General features: G+C 35.9%; 1 protein-coding gene across 2 annotated transcripts; it reads left to right on the top strand.

Annotated features, from left to right (window-relative positions):
- The first annotated feature begins 1,258 nt into the window (after nt 1-1,258).
- On the top strand, nt 1,259-16,097 carry LOC111798230 (phospholipid-transporting ATPase 3). 2 transcript variants are annotated; one of them, XM_087125086.1, is made up of 27 exons: nt 1,259-1,785; nt 2,084-2,149; nt 2,940-3,001; nt 3,867-3,948; nt 4,108-4,218; nt 5,329-5,406; nt 5,590-5,686; nt 6,227-6,333; nt 6,666-6,731; nt 7,759-7,880; nt 7,986-8,070; nt 8,156-8,233; nt 8,328-8,444; nt 8,547-8,696; nt 8,776-8,880; nt 9,966-10,108; nt 10,565-10,666; nt 10,761-10,824; nt 10,900-11,112; nt 12,191-12,356; nt 12,514-12,593; nt 12,684-12,923; nt 13,509-13,730; nt 13,912-14,079; nt 14,240-14,602; nt 14,756-14,807; nt 15,437-15,611. In XM_087125086.1, the coding sequence occupies exons 1-27, from the start codon at nt 1,606-1,608 to the stop codon at nt 15,472-15,474; spliced, it is 3,357 nt and encodes a 1,118-aa protein (XP_086981212.1). In that variant the 5' UTR covers nt 1,259-1,605; the 3' UTR covers nt 15,475-15,611. The 2 variants fall into 2 exon arrangements, with proteins under 2 accessions (XP_086981212.1, XP_086981211.1); XM_087125085.1 differs by having other exon boundaries at nt 1,263-1,785; nt 14,701-14,807; nt 15,437-16,097.
- The last annotated feature ends 656 nt before the right edge of the window (nt 16,098-16,753 follow it).

Genomic DNA, 16,753 nt, shown 5'->3' with positions numbered 1-16,753 from the left:
GAGATTCGTAATTCCTAACATGCCTCAATGAGGGCTGTGGAGGAGGAGGAAGAAACGTGATCATGTCGCAGGAGAATGTCAGAGTCATTTAATGTCGAATTTTGAGCATGAGATGTTATATACGATCTATTTCTTGGTGAATTGGTGATGACCGGTCGTAAAGAATGGATGTTGCAGCTGTTCACCCATGGACCCCAAATTGTTCCGCTTGTGAAATTGGCTTCGAGTGGTGTGGATCTTGACAATGACAACAAGATTAATAGTGTCATGATCGTACATTTTCAACATTGCGACGTTATGATTTTGATGCGCTCGTCATAAGTCTCAAGGGAATTCAAGTCACATATTCATTTTTCGCTTATCTCTATGGCTTCCTCGAACCTTAGGCAAGATTTGTCTTGGCCAATTGAACACAACTCATGCGAAATCTAAGCTTGTTCGGGTACCCCCATGTGTGCATGTTCAATTGTTTATGACTCTATCCAACTTGCCTCTGCAATATGTCAAGTCATTTGACTTGACCTTGCTTCTACTTGAGGCCAAGGTCTCTCACATGCAACATGACATCTCATATGATTATCTTGGTTCCCAATTAACACAACCAACAAATTTTGATGTCATCCCAAGGCCTGAGATGTCATAGGCATGAAAACTTGCTAAGACAAGTTCATCTAGACTAGGCCCCATGTGTCATTCATATCATTTGGACATCTTGAACATCTATCAATTCGGGTTCTATTGAGGCATTGGAGCCTCCCATGTCAATTCTTGAAGGATCTATTTCAAAGGAACTCGTCTCGCAATGTTTGTCCTCATTGTGAAACGTGTACGTGCCACATGGTAGCTCGCTTAGGGCACAAGACCATGAGTGGTGGCGGGTTGACACTATGCCTCCCCCCAAGATACATTTTAAGGCTTTCTTCATTTGACAGGTGTATATATGATTTGGACAAACGATCATATGATTTTGTGGAGTGTTCATTTGATGTGGACACAAAATTTGGCGAGCCATCATATTTCATATGGATAGACTTACCTCCAGAGCTACATGTGGAGACTCTTCTCGAAATTAATATAATGTTTTTTATTAATATAATTAACGCGAATACAATGGTAATTACGAAGTTTGAAAAGTACGGTGTCTTACTGGACCGCTTAGTCACGAATTAAAGAGTTCATAAGACCGCCAACTGCTCCCCGTTATCTGTATAAAGCGAGGGAGCGGGACTGAAGCTCACGCGCGCCGTCTGTCTTTCGTTTATAGAAAAACCGTTGACAAGCCGCCAACTTCCGCTTCCACAACCACGCGCTTTCCTAGTTCGGTACCCTACACGATGGGTCGAAGGGCATGACGTGGCGGTCGTGACTGGGCAAGGGAAAGGGTCAATATTGCAAAACTACGCCTAACAAGAGGGCTAATAGTTCCATCGTGAAGGGCGCTGTATCTCCTCCGCGTTTCACCGTCGATTGAACCACCGGAGTTTGATTACGCCGCTGGGGGAGCTTCTTCTTCTTCATCTTCTTCATCTTCTTCTTGTAGATTATCTTCTAGAACCGCCTCGGTGACGCCGGATCGGGAGGCCTTGCTGCAATTGGAGCGAGGAAATGAGTGGATGGGATAGGGTTAGACAATCGAGTTCGAGATTTAGCCGCGGTAATTCTGCAATGACGGAGAGGACCTCCTCTTCTAACACGGTTCGACTTGGCCGAGTCCAGCCGCAGGCTCCTGGACATCGTACCATCTTCTGTAATGATCGCGACGCTAATCTCCTTGTCAAATTCAAGGTTTGATCATTTCTAAGTATTGTATTGATTCGTTTTTTTTCTTTTGGCGTCGTTGGTCACGATGTAGATGCAATGCGGACCTTGATTTGATTTGTTACAACTCTCGGAACTTGGCATTGGCTCTCAAATGTTTTTTAAGAAAGGAGTAACAATGAGTCAAATGTTTGGCATTGGTTCTCAAATGTTTCTCCATTTATCTTCAATCAATGCGCTCATTAGCATATCTTTAGCCAATATTGTCTAGTTTCTAACTTCATCGCATGGATTTGAATGGCTGTCAATTCGATGTTGTTTACAGGGGAATTCGGTCTCGACGACGAAGTACAACTTCTTCACTTTCTTTCCGAAAGGGTTGTTTGAACAGGTAAGTAATTTTAAGCGTCCCAGGTCTATATACTGTTTGTTCAGTTTGTTACTTCGTTAGGCCTTTTCTTTTGGTTGGGAGGATGCGAGTGATTGAACTTAGAAAAAGTTTACACAAAAGTCATTATGGCTGGTCTCGTAGATGAAAAATGAACAAGTATTTTACTAATGCAAACTGGAGTGGAAGTGCTAATCATACTATTGGTCCAAGAACAAGATATATTGGAAACGATAAGTTATTATTTTGTTATTATTAGGAATTTCAGTTTTTGAAGTGAATGGCGATAACATGCTCTGTACTGGATTTATCATGTAATTAACTTTAGGAATTGGAATATTTTAGGAAGATAGACTCATATGACGATGTTCAGTGGTACTTTTGTGTGATCAAATGATGTGGTTTGACCCCAACTTCATTGTACTACTACTATCTATTACTTATTTTCGTTCTTGAGTTCATACTATTACTGTTTATATTTACGTTAACGTTGTATCTGCCATCATTATTATTTTTTTCTTTAAATGGGAAAGTTAAATTGTATATCCCAAAAGAACACAGGAAAAAGGAAGGGAAGATCAGTCTTCTCCAAACTTAGGCCAAAGGAATCACAATAATAATAAATAAAAAACCACTCCAATTGGCATTCTTAAAAAATGTTATAAAATTGCCTGTTCATCGTTATTGTTTTATTTTTGTTTTTGCCATTTACAACTTAGCCCAGCTACCATAATCACTTTTTTGAAACGTTACATGTCTGATTAGAGTTCTGTATTATTTTTTTTTTTGACAGTTCAGGCGTGTGGCTAACCTATACTTTCTTACCATCTCAATCTTATCCACCACACCCATCAGGTTGGTTAATAGCTGGATAGGCATATTCACATTTGGTAGCATTCCCCAGTTGCACTTTACATTGTTTCTTAATAATTGTTTGATGTGTAGAAGATGCCATGTTGGTTGTTTTAGCTTATTCTTATTGTAGTTTAAAATTTGTAATTGCTAAGTGGTACACCATGTGCATTCATGAGATCTTGATTAGGTGATTCAGTATATTCTAGCATGTGGTAAAATTCATTAGAAAGTCACGGACATTTCAAATTTGGCTGAGAGGAAAGAAGGGTCCTGTTAGCTGATTACTGAAAGCTAGGCGGTGATTTTTCATTCGAACAATAGAAAACTTCTTTTACTTAATGCTTTGCAGTCATCATCTAAAGATGAAAGCAAAGATCTTTTCGTTAAACACCTATAAATTTATTTTTATGGAAAACGTGGTTGGGAAGAACAGGAGAAGTATCCATTTGGTGGAGAGAAATTGTAACTTTCTTTGGGAGTTCACTGTTGCCGTTTTTTCCTCTTGAAGATGTCGCAATGGTCCAAAAAAAAAAAACTGAACCCTTTTGATTGTGCTGGTTGGAGAATTGTTTTGTAACTCCCTTGGTTTGTATGGGCTTCTAACCGTGTCCATGGTTATTTTTTCCAATGGAGTTTAGAAAAAAGAAGAAGACAAGAAATATCTGATCTTGCCTTTGTGACGAAGATTGTGCTTACTTTGTTAATTATGAGAAAGAAAACTGAATGTTGCTTTAAAAATTTTATATTGTATTCTTGCTTTTAATCTATTGATTTATTTTGTTGGAGTTTCATAGTGTTAAATAAGGGTTGGGGCCATTGAATATTGTTGTATTAATCACATTTTTAATTATTATTCATTGTGCAGTCCTGTGCATCCAATTACAAATGTGGTCCCTTTAAGTCTGGTTCTTCTTGTCTCTCTCATTAAAGAAGCATTTGAGGACTGGGTGAGTGCTCTAACTATGTGGTTCCCTTGCAGTTATTTTGACTCTGACGCTGTAATTTCTATCTACCAACCAATCTCTATGTTAAAAAAAAAAAAAACACGGTGCATTGAATTCGTACCTTCTTTGTTTATGCCATGACATTTTAATCATGCCATGCAGAAACGATTCCAGAATGATATGGCAATTAATAATAATCTCATAGATGTGCTACAAGATCAAAAGTGGGAGAGTGTTCCTTGGAAAAGGTTGCAGGTTGGGGACATTGTTAGGGTGAGTGCTTTTTTATTTTATTGCTAACCTCAGCTTTCATTTGTTTTATCCTCTATCTCGATTTTGAATTTTTGAAAAAAAAAAAAACCCCTTGAAGAACAAGGTTGTCATCAGATAGGAGTTTGTTTCCCCTCATCTATGATTTGACAGTGATACTTTAATTTATATTTATGTGTTTTCTTTGTTTTTAATCACTAATTAACCCATAAATTAAGTTGATGTGTTATGATACATTTCATCTTATATCAATGCTTTTATCACTCCCCTTGACTTATGAGCTTAGAAATTAGCGTAAGACCCAATAAGTAATTAGTGACGAAGGTAATGGACAGTACAAGATTTGATCACAAGACCACCATACTATGTTCAATCACTATTGAACCCAAATTCTTAGGCTGATGGATGATGATGAATTTAATCATATATCAATGCTTTAATAATATATAGTATAACTAGGTTTTAAAACCTAGAGTTTCCTCAGTTTAGAATATTTCTAACGATGATCTCTTCTTTCATCCCTGTTACCTTTCACATTCACTTGCTACCCTTCAAAGTTGTATGGCCTTTGGGTTTGATGGAACAGGTAGGCCTAGTAGAGCATTGGGTTGTCATTGAACTAAGCATATATAAGATGAAGGTGAATGGTGGGTATAGCTGCTGTCATGCAAGATTGGTTGAATGGGGGGCAATAGCTTTTGCACTCTCTACAGATTTTGATGAAAATCTTATTAAAAAAAAAAAGGACTTTGATGAAAGCTTGAATAGAAGGTCACAAAAGGATTTTTCATAATCATTTGATAGGCTTTATTCTTTTGGATGGAGTCCTTGTTTGTATAGTTAGTTTAGGTCTATTTGGCTCCTTTTGTTGGGTTGTAATTTTATATACTCTTCTGCATTTTTTTTCTTTTTTTTTTTCTGTCTCAATGAAATTTTGATTTTATTCCTAAGAAAAAAATATATAGAATTCGACTACAAAAGGAGGTTCCACAAAGGAGACTACCCAGAGGACAGTGGTTGAGAAAGGGAGACAAAGTATTTGAGCTCTCTATAGATTGGGTCTCCCCATAGTGTGACCTTTAAACTTCCATTGAGATAATGTCATTGATGCAGGTTCGGCAAGATGGATATTTTCCTGCGGATATTCTTTTCCTTGCTAGTACAAATCCAGATGGTGTCTGCTACATTGAGGTTCTCTTTTCCGTCTCATTTCCTATTTAAGTTCTTTTAGTTTTGATTACATTAGGTTTTTTTTTCCCTTCTGTTCATTTTAAATAAGCGCTGGTCTAATAATGGTGATAAATTCAGCCTTCCAGAAAGTTAAAATGTTAGGATTTTTATTTATTTATTTATATTTAATTTTTGGGCTCATAGACTGCTAACCTGGATGGGGAGACAAATTTGAAGATTAGGAAGGCCCTGGAAAAGACGTGGGATTACCTGACTCCAGAGAAGGCATCTGAATTTAAAGGTTCACAATCTATATGTACTCTTTATCATCTTGTGGGTTTTGCGGCTATTTTCGTCATGAACTGATTATGCATTTCTTGATTACTTTATGGTCCAGAAACTGATTAAATGTGATAAATATGACATAATAAATGCAAGGCAGGACACCTGGTTATGGAAGAATACAACGAGGACTAGCTGAAGGCTGAATGTCTGTATGTTGACTTAATAACGTTTAATGGTGGGAATAAGAAGCAATTCTTAAGACTTTTGATGACAAAAATATAATTAATAGATAATTAAGAAAATGGAAAATATCTCCTTTATGTTCGGTTTGCTGTCTCAAGGTACGGATGGATCTCTTGGACACATTGACTATTCAATTCAAGTTTAAGTTGTTTAGTTATTTTGAGTCTTTGCTTTCTTATAGTCCCAGTAAACAATGTCGTTGATAATGCTAATGATCTATGGTTCCATGTATGATTTCGTTTCTTTAGTTTTCTTTGTGCATCTTTTAGATTCAAGAGAAATAATAGTTATTCTTTACCTTCTCAAAATGCAGGTGAAGTACAATGCGAGCAACCAAACAATTCACTCTACACTTTCACAGGCAATGTTATTATTCAGAACCAAACGTTACCTCTCAGCCCAAACCAACTTTTATTGCGAGTACGAATTATTTTTTTCCTTTCAATGCTACAACTTGGCTTCTTGCTGTTGATGTGTGCTTTTATGAATCTTAAAAAAGTTGATTTTCGTCCAACCAAATAGGACTTCTTTCTCCATAGAAACCGTTGTGATAAAAACTTATTTTCTATTTTCCCATCCAAATATATATATATATATATATATATTTTCTATCTGTGAGGGCAACTTTTGCTTTCACCATTTCTTCGTTCTTGATTTAATTAGTTATGCTTGGCAAGTGCTTTCTTGTTTGCATATTTGCTTAACTATATAAACCGCTAGCTTCTATGCTTTCTCAATATGACGTTTTACAGGGATGCAGTCTCAGGAACACTGAGTATATAGTTGGGGCTGTTATTTTTACTGGCCATGAAACAAAGGTCTGTTATCCTGTATCAATTAGTGGACATTACTTGATCTGTATAATAACATTATTATGGTTTAGGTGCCAAAGGTTATTTTCTTGATTTCATGGTTTATTTTGAGAGGTTTAAGATTTAAGGGTTGAGCTCAAGTTATTGGAATCAATAATTTTTTTTTTTCTCATGGGATGTCTAGAAGGACATTAACATAAAAGAGTTACTGAGGAAACACATGAAGATTTGGAATGTATATGGAAAAAATTTCACGATGTGAGCACCTTATCAGAAAGAGCTTTTGTAACTTCTCTATATTTTTATATTTGCACAGTGGTTTGATTTTTATTTTCTTCTTCAGTAGGTTCAGACCAGACATTGATTCCCCTTGCCTTTGCAATCACTTTGATGAGATTTACTTGTCAACTTTGAGTTGAGGGGAGCACTGTGTATCAGCTTGGGAAGTAGGTAGTCAAAATGGTGTAAGGGAATCTGGTTAGCCTTAACCTTACGTATTGTGTTGTATGACACAAGCTGGACGAAGGAATAGAGACTAGATGGTGGCTTGAGCAGGAGAGCTTGGAACCTCTCAGCTGCCCTTCATATGTACTTCCATTTTCCTGTTAATAAAAATCTTATAGAATCTTTGATCAACATATTAAAAGTGGGTTTATAATGATTAATCCGGTTTGTACCCCATTTAGAGTGGCTCTGGTGGCAAGAGCTTGGATTTCTTGGAGATATCCTCTAATGATATGTGTCCACCATTCTGTGGAAAATTTAATGATTTGAAGCTTATCGTCTCTCGGAGTTGGTTTGGGGTCGTGCGAAGCCTCCTTCAAGATTAGGGTAGTGGGGTGGGCCATGATAAAGTAGGGTGGAAAAAAATAATCAACCTGGGCTCTTTCAGTGTTACTTTTCATCCCATTTTGTGTGCACTTCTTTTTTAACATCCTTACCTCTTAACTTATTGTTTTTTTTTCCTTTTCTTGGTTGAACTTCGATGATGCTGGTTATATAAGAACTCTGTTTGGAATAAATAAATATGCAGGTTATGATGAATGCTATGAATGTTCCCTCCAAAAGGAGTACCCTAGAAAAGAAACTCGACAAACTTATACTTACACTGTTTGCTACTCTCTTTATGATGTGTTTGATTGGAGCCATTGGCAGGTATGATTAACTTGATTCGTTTTGTTGATAAGTTCTCTACTCATTCTTTTTCAGTTTCTGTCGTTGATGGTTTATTCTATTTCTCTGGTGCTTTGGAATTTGTAGTGGCGTGTTTGTAAACCAAAAGTACTACTACCTAGCTCTTGATAAGGGAGGGGAAAACCAATTCAACCCTCGCAATCGATTCCTGGTAACTTCTTCATATGGTTAATTTTTTTCTTTACTTTTGTTCATCTTATTTTTGTTCTGTTGAGTCTGAACTATGACTTCCACAGGTTGTCGTTTTGACCATGTTTACTCTGATTACTCTGTACTCGACAATTATTCCTATTTCTCTATATGTTTCCATTGAGGTGTGTTATATGATCTCTTATTTAATTAATCCTGCATTAGTAATGCACAGACTCATCTATTAGGACTTATTTTCCCTCTCTACGCAATTTTCAGATGATCAAATTTATTCAATCAACACAATATATCAACAAGGATCTGAATATGTTCCATGCTGATAGCAATACCCCTGCACTGGCTAGAACTTCTAATCTGAACGAAGAACTTGGACAGGTAAATATTTACTTGAACAAATATTTTAGAAGCATTATGGAAATTTTAACCTTTTTCTCAAAGATCGTATTTCATTCATTTTAAATTGTGGCTTTTGATCAGGTAGAGTACATCTTTTCAGATAAAACTGGTACTCTTACTAGGAATCTAATGGAGTTCTTTAAGTGTTCAATTGGTGGAGAGGTTTATGGCACTGGTATCACTGAAATAGAGAGGGGAATTGCTGAGCAGAATGGCTTGAAAGTGGAAGAGGTTTGTGTTCTATACCACATACATAGTGATGAATGGTGATATAAGACCAGTTCAACTTAAAGAGTATTTTTTTTGGCAGGTGCACAAATCAGCAAATGCTGTACAAGAAAAGGGATTTAACTTCGATGATGCTAGGCTGATGAGAGGAGCATGGAGAAATGAACCCAACTCTGATCTTTGTAAGGTATTTTAACTATTCTTAATCAAACTAAAATAATGTGCTCAGTCAGGAGTGTTGACCAACCAACAACCACACATTTTTTTTTATTCTAAGCTTTGCACCTTCAACGTAACATTTGGGATACCATCTAGTTTTTGAGGTTTTAATTATGTACGAGTTCTTGATTTTGGGGTTTTTTCTTTTTACCTTTTTCTTCTTATTGATTGGACTGGTTTTATAATCTCTCTCATTCTCTCTTATATGTTGTATTTATGTTCTTTGAATTACTATGCTAGCCATTCCTTTCAAGGACAAGAAGGGAATGTTTTGGAAGAATTTAGTTCTTGTTTTTTTTGTGTTCAGTTTGGCTTGAAAGAAACCATTAGACCTTTGGTTCCAAGGAAAGTGTCTACTCGGTTTTTCTTGAGAATGCTCTTTATCTTATTTTTTTCATGTTAATTGAATTTTCATTCTTTCTTATAGTTTTGCTTTACTTTTGTCCAATTGGGTGGAGATATTTAATGTAACTCTTTGGATTGGTGCCGTTTCCCCCTTTTTGTAAACTTCATACATCAACGAAAATATTCTTATAAGAAAAAAAAGGAAACGTGCCACTGAAAGACTATTAAGACAAAGATGGGTTGTCAAGAACATAAAAAAGGCAGGATGAGTAGTTGGTTACATCTAGCATGGGAATACATGAACGGTAGTTGGAGTCAGAGGCTATCTTATAATTCCCTCATCTGGGAACCCTAGGGAGAAGGATCATGTTGGGAAGGGAAGGATCGACCCGTCATTTTCTTATTTTATGATTTCATTGGAAATCTTATCAAGACAATTCATATTTAATATAAATAGAATTTATATGGTTCACGTTGAACTTGCAATTGTTCATGAATTGTGGTTTTACGATTATGATTAATATATCTAAAGAAATTGGGAAATATCTCGTAGGATAAACTTTTAATAAGGACAGTGGAACTTGATGCATTTTCTTTGTATTGATAGAGTGGTTGTTGTATTTGAAGCCTTGATACATGCCATATTGGCTTACCAGGTGTGATGGCTTGCAAAAAATAACTAATAATGATGTTATGTTTATTTATTAGGAATTTTTCAGATGCCTTGCTATTTGTCATACTGTACTCCCTGAGGGAGACGAATCCCCAGAAAAGATCATTTATCAAGCTGCATCACCTGATGAGGCTGCCTTAGTAACTGCGGCTAAAAACTTTGGCTTCTTCTTTTACAGGTTTGCACATCGAATGCAAATATGTTCCATGAATTGAGGGACAATTTTATCTTGAGTTTATTAAAATAACAACAGATTCCAGTGAATTCTGTCTCGTCTCTACTTGGGCATTATGTTAGTCTTATAGTCTGATGGTTGAAACTCATGCATTTGATACTTGTCTACTCCCAGTCCCATGAGGCTTTTCCTTCATGTAGCTTTGGCAAAGGGTTGAAGGATTTCCTTCCTCTTCAATTACTACACTCATTGGAAAAGGATTTTACTTGTAAATATTTTCGATGTTGATTGTCGCCATAAAAATGTACCCTTGGCAATTGGCATAGTATGACATGCTTAACTTCAATTAAGAAATGTATATTCTTCATTCTGATTTTGGGACTAATTATAGATGAATTTTCCCAATTGTATGTGTAGTAATATCAGGTAGTAATTTCTGTCCACTTTCTATTTTCTCAGGCGCACACCTACTACAATATATGTTCGAGAATCTCATGTTGAGAAGATGGGAAAAATCCAAGATGTTTCATATGAAATTCTCAATGTACTTGAGTTCAATAGGTTGGCATACTGTATTTCCTTCAATATACTTCAAACCGATATAATTTTACTTGCAACATATAAATTTATCAATTCTATTTGCTGTTGATAACAGTGTAAGGAAGCGTCAGTCTGTTGTGTGTCGTTATTCTGATGGTAGGCTTGTCTTGTACTGCAAGGTAATCTTTTAATATTTTTCAATTTAGCTTTCTGGTCATCAGATTTATTGATATGTGGTTAATTACACTGACCAGGGTGCTGATACCGTAGTATATGAGAGATTGGCTGGTGGAAATGATGATTTGAAGAATGTAACTAGGGAACACTTGGAGAAATTTGGATCTTCCGGTTTGAGAACCCTATGCCTTGCTTACAGAGATTTGCATCCTGACGTGTATGAAAGCTGGAATGAGAAGTTCATTCAAGCTAAGTCTTCATTAAGAGATCGTGAAAAGAAATTGGATGAGGTGGGTTAAGTAATTATGCTGTTTTCTGTTCTCGTAGTGAAGTATGCCTTTGCCCTTTTTGTCTTTATTTTTCCCTTCCACCCCCCGGCTAATTGCAAAATCCATGTTGAGGCCATTCACCATCTTAGGACATGCCCTTGATCCAGTTTTTGTTCCTTGTGGGAAATTGTGTGTTTGTGTCATCTCCTATTATTCAGACTTATGTTCAAAAGAGGAAAGTAAAACGAACAACCTTGGTGCTAGGTAGTGAAACCCCACTCATAGAGCAACAAAGATATCATTCCAATGGTTAATACTCATAAAAGGCTATATAATTACAAAATTATGTCATTCTCTGCCCTTTTGTAACTATAGGTTATAGACCCTCATGACGAACTGGAGAAATCTCTTGTAATTACTCTCAGATGAAATTTTGTAATCTATTTCATCAATCAATGAAACGGTTTCTGTTTCTTATAAATATATATACATATATCATCTCTATTCTTGAAGAAGTGTGATTACTCTACTAATCAGAATCTTATAATATTTTGTCTCAGTTAATATGTGAGCATTACTCGTATTGTTTAATGGCATAAAAGTTCATCTGTCCATGTGTATGATTTCTACCATCCTGGTGGTTGACAGCGCTTTATAGTTCATGTATGGAATGGGAAAGTTACACCACTTTCACCATTAACCTAGAATGAAATGAAAGGTGTTCTTGTAATCCCTTTTGGTTTGGGGAGGGGACACCTTGCACCTTGTCCCTTTGCCCGTTAGGCTGTTGGGTTGGTTTATTTTGGAATGAAGTAGTTTTGTTTCTTATAAGAAAAAAAGAAGAATGGAAGGGGAAATAAAGTGTTATTTCAAACTTTAGTTGTAATAGTTGCAAGAACTTCTTCCTTTGTGTTTCTCCATTTAATTGAAGAGTTGATGGAATTAATTTGGAATCTCATATCTATCTTTTGACCATTGAATGAATTCTTGTTAAATTTCCTTTAAAGGAGAACTTCCTTCTTCATGGACTTGTGGAGCCAGATTTTATCTCATGATGATATGGAATTCTCACGTAGAAATTGTTAAAAAAAAAATTCAGGTTGCAGAACTTATAGAGAAAGACCTTATTTTGATTGGCTGTACTGCTATAGAAGATAAACTTCAAGAAGGAGTACCAAACTGTATACAGACGCTTTCTAGAGCTGGTATCAAGATTTGGGTGCTAACAGGAGACAAGATGGAAACTGCTATTAATATAGCTTATGGTAAGTTGACATTTTGGCAATAGCTACAACTCCATTCATCAATCCCATCACCCCCTACCAAGGGAAAAATAAAATATAAAAATGCACACAAAGTCAATAATTTGATAGTTATATTATTCATAATTATTTGATTATCTTTAGTTCCCATCTTTTTCAGCGTGCAATTTAATAAACAATGAAATGAAGCAATTTATTATCAGTTCAGAAACGGATGCAATCCGAGAAGTTGAAAACAGGGTAATCAGCTAGCATTTTTTATTAGTGACTTACTTACATGTTGGTCATTGTTATCAGCTATGTTACTACTAATACTTGCTTTTTTGTTAGGGTGACCAAGTAGAACTTGCACGTTTTACTAGAGAAGAAGTAAAAAGGGAACTGAAGCATTGTCTTGAGGAAGCGCAGCGGTGTTTACAATCTGTGTCTCCACCAAAATTAGCACTTGTTATAGATGGAAAATGTTTGATGTATGCATTAGATCCAAGTCTGCGAGTTACTTTACTAAGCTTGAGCTTGAATTGTAGTTCAGTTGTTTGCTGCCGGGTTTCTCCTTTGCAGAAAGCGCAGGTTAGACATCCTTCAGGAATTTAACTTGTTATCCACGACATGCTCCATTTTTAATTTTTTAATATTATTTTTCCGCTTACCCAAGAAGTATATTGCTTATTTAGATTTGAGAAAGAGAGTGACATATATTCTTTTTTTTATTAAAATATTATGCATGTATGTTTCAGAGAGTTACCCTTTGTGTGTAATACTGGTGGTATTATTGACTGATAGTTCAACTAATATTGAATGCCTTGCTTTTATATAATATGAATGATATGATAGCTTTTAAGTAACTCAATCATTATGGGTTGGCCAACGGTCAAAGCTCATGCTCCTCCAACATGATTAAATCATGGTTACTAGTTTTTTTATGCTAGATGATGTCTGGTCACATAATTCTTCTGTAGGATTAGTGAAAGCATGAAACTATACAAAAAAGTTTAAAATATTTAAATAAGAAACCCACATTTATTGAAAGAAAATAAAAGATAAACTGGGTTTTTCATTCATAAAAGCACTAAAAAGCTAGATAACCCCCCTCTCTTTTCTTTTCTACTGTAAGGGGAAAAAGACTTTCAGTCACTGTGTAATCATCTCTTTCAGGTGACAAGTCTGGTGAAGAAAGGTGCACAGAAAATAACACTCAGTATTGGTGATGGTGCTAATGATGTTAGCATGATTCAAGCATCTCACGTGGGCGTTGGAATAAGTGGACAGGAGGGAATGCAAGCAGTGATGGCTAGTGATTTTGCTATTGCTCAGTTTCGCTTTCTCACAGATTTACTTCTTGTACATGGGCGATGGTCATATCTTAGAATATGCAAGGTTCTAACTTTTTTTTTTTTGCGTTTTAAGTACTTTCTATAGTTGGCTGGTTGTGACATTTATGACATGTTTGAAAGTGATTTTGGTATCGTTAAAATCATTTATGTCATGTTCAAAATCACTTTCAAACATGTCTTTTTTATGAGACTTTTACATAATGAACGCACTTGTTCTGTGGCAGGTCGTCACGTACTTCTTTTACAAGAATCTTACATTCACTTTAACTCAGTTTTGGTTCACCTTCCAAACTGGATTTTCTGGTCAAAGATTCTATGATGATTGGTTCCAGTCGTTGTATAATGTCATATTTACCGCCCTACCTGTAATAATTGTTGGACTATTTGACAAGGTACTGCATTCTTTTTTACTACTTTGCTCATAGCATGTACTGCTCTGCTATTGAAGAGATGCCTATAGTTCGTGGAGAATGTCTTTTGTTTCGTTAAGATGAAATCTATCCTTGAACTCTCCCTATAAATTATTTTATTTTTTTTGTCTTTTTCTGTCAGGATGTCAGTGCTTCCCTATCCAAAAAGTACCCTGAGCTCTACAGAGAGGGAATAAGAAATGCATTTTTTAAGTGGAGAGTTGTGACAACTTGGGCTTTCTTTTCCATCTACCAATCTTTAGTCTTTTATTTTTTTATAACCGTTTCTAGTTCCAGCAGTCAATCGTCATCTGGCAGGGTGTTTGGTCTGTGGGATATCAGCACGATGACTTTCACATGCATTGTAGTGACTGTGAATTTGCGTCTGCTTATGATCTGCAATTCAATTACCCGGTGGCATTACATTACGGTTGGGGGAAGCATTTTAGCTTGGTTTCTATTTATTTTCTTATACTCTGGTATTATCACACCACATGATAGGCAGGTTAGTTTTGTTGCCTTTTATATATATATATATATATTTACTTTTACCTTTACTTTTTTCTTTTAATACTCATTTTATTATTGCCCCTTTTGCTGCAGGAAAATGTATATTTCGTCATATATGTCTTAATGAGTACATTATACTTTTATGTAGCTGTTCTTCTTGTCCCCATTGTTGCACTTCTCTGTGATTTCGCGTACCAAGGGTATGGATTCTCTAAACTCTTTTGCTACTTATGGTTAGGAAATACATCATATGATTTTCTCGTTTCTTAAGCTTTTTTTGTACGTTATATTTAGGGGTGCAACCCATGTAAGCTTTTTGCAGAGTCAAGATTTGTAGGGTAATTGTTTTTTGACTTTTGATCTGTGTTAAGAAAAGGTCAAGAACTCCAGCTTGAAAGCACAATAAAGTTTGATATCTACACAACGAAGCAAGCTTCCACTACAAAACAGAAATTTTAGGAAAGTCCAAGCAATATGCATGCATATATTCATAAAGGATATTTGCCATCAGATGGTAGGCTGATTGGCCAACCTTGGCCTGTTTTGTCTTGGATTGACAAACTAGACTGGACAATTTGGCATAACCTGTCTAGCGAATTTCTTTTCCCAAACGGACTGATTCTCATTCTGAAATTCCCTCTTGTTTAACATCTAAGTTGCTAGTGTTGTGGAATTTTCTACCGTCGCAGATATAGTAATCTGTTAACAATTTCTTTTGTGTTCAGATCATTAGATGAGATAAGATGAAGATAGTGAGTCAACTTATTATTACAATTTTTGTTCTATTGCTAATATAGTTTTCATGGACAATTTTTTTGTGTGGATACAGCATTCAGAGATGGTTTTTCCCCTACGATTATCAGATAGTACAAGAAATACATAGACATGAACCTGAAGGCAGAGGTACGGCAGGATTGCTGGAGATTCAGAACCATCTTACACCGGAGGAGGCAAGAAGTTATGCCATGTCTCAACTCCCTCGAGAATTATCAAAGCACACTGGCTTTGCTTTCGACTCACCGGGCTACGAATCATTTTTTGCTGCACAGCTTGGTATTTATGCCCCACAGAAAGCATGGGATGTTGCTAAGAGAGCCAGTGTGAAATTGAGGCCAAAGAATAGGGAAAAAAAGTGAGGTAGTGATCATTTTTGTACAAAAATTTTCATATCAATAGTAGACCCCAGAAAAATCCTTAGTATTAGCTTTGCTGTGCCATATTTTAGCATTTGATTTTGCAGCATATCATTTGGTTCCACTTTGTCCCATTAGTTGTCATTCTTCCTCCTGAGAGACTAGTGGTTATTAGGAATGAAATGGGTATATATTGATATGTTGATGTAATTTTAATGCCAAATGAAATTGTAATTTTTTGACTGGTCGGATTGTAGCTATCCATAGGAAGAACCTGTCACCATGAACCTTTCTCATGGGCTAGATAGTACACATTGTAATTCTCAATTTCAATGGATTATATCCTCTTCACCTCCATCATAATCCTCCTCATCACCTTCACAAGTCTACCAAAAGTTCTAATCCCAACATATCCATTGACAAATTTTAAGAACTCATATAATGTAATTTTGAAATTTTAAGAACATTAATTATAAAAGTTTTGGTTAACTTATAAGAAACTAGGCTTGAAGCTGTGGCGGTGGGGCTGTTTCTATGGATTTTAACCGTCGGCTCGCCACCACCGGGGAAAACAACAAGCTGGCCCTGGCCGGCAGCTGGGTCTGAGGTTGAGGGAAGAAGCCCTGTCATGAAGCAGCTGAGTTTGTAGCTTTTTTTATTTTTTTAATTAAAAAAGAAATTAGTGGCTTCGAGATGAGCAAATGGGCTTGGGCTACGTTGGTTCGAATTCAACTTGGCCCAAACATTAAAACAACCAAACAAGGTCGAATCAATTAAGCTTTTGTTTTCATAATTTATTATTATTATTATTATTATTATTTTTTTTTTTTTAAAAAAAAGGAAAATACTTTTACAGAATATAAAAAAGAAAGTCATTGACAAAGACTGAATTAGTGGAATATATATTTTATATCTCAATCTCTTTAGGATTAATGAATAAAAGAATTTCCCCATTTATTTGACTTAATCCAAACCTCAAAAATGGAATTATTTTTAGTAATTTAGGCTGCTTC

This window comes from Cucurbita pepo, chromosome 1 (genome assembly GCF_057944985.1).
Source record: "Cucurbita pepo subsp. pepo isolate OVF chromosome 1, ASM5794498v1, whole genome shotgun sequence".
Taxonomy (NCBI): domain Eukaryota; kingdom Viridiplantae; phylum Streptophyta; class Magnoliopsida; order Cucurbitales; family Cucurbitaceae; genus Cucurbita; species Cucurbita pepo.
The sequence above is the reverse complement of the archived record's forward strand: the minus strand, read 5'-3'. Positions and strand labels throughout refer to the sequence as shown.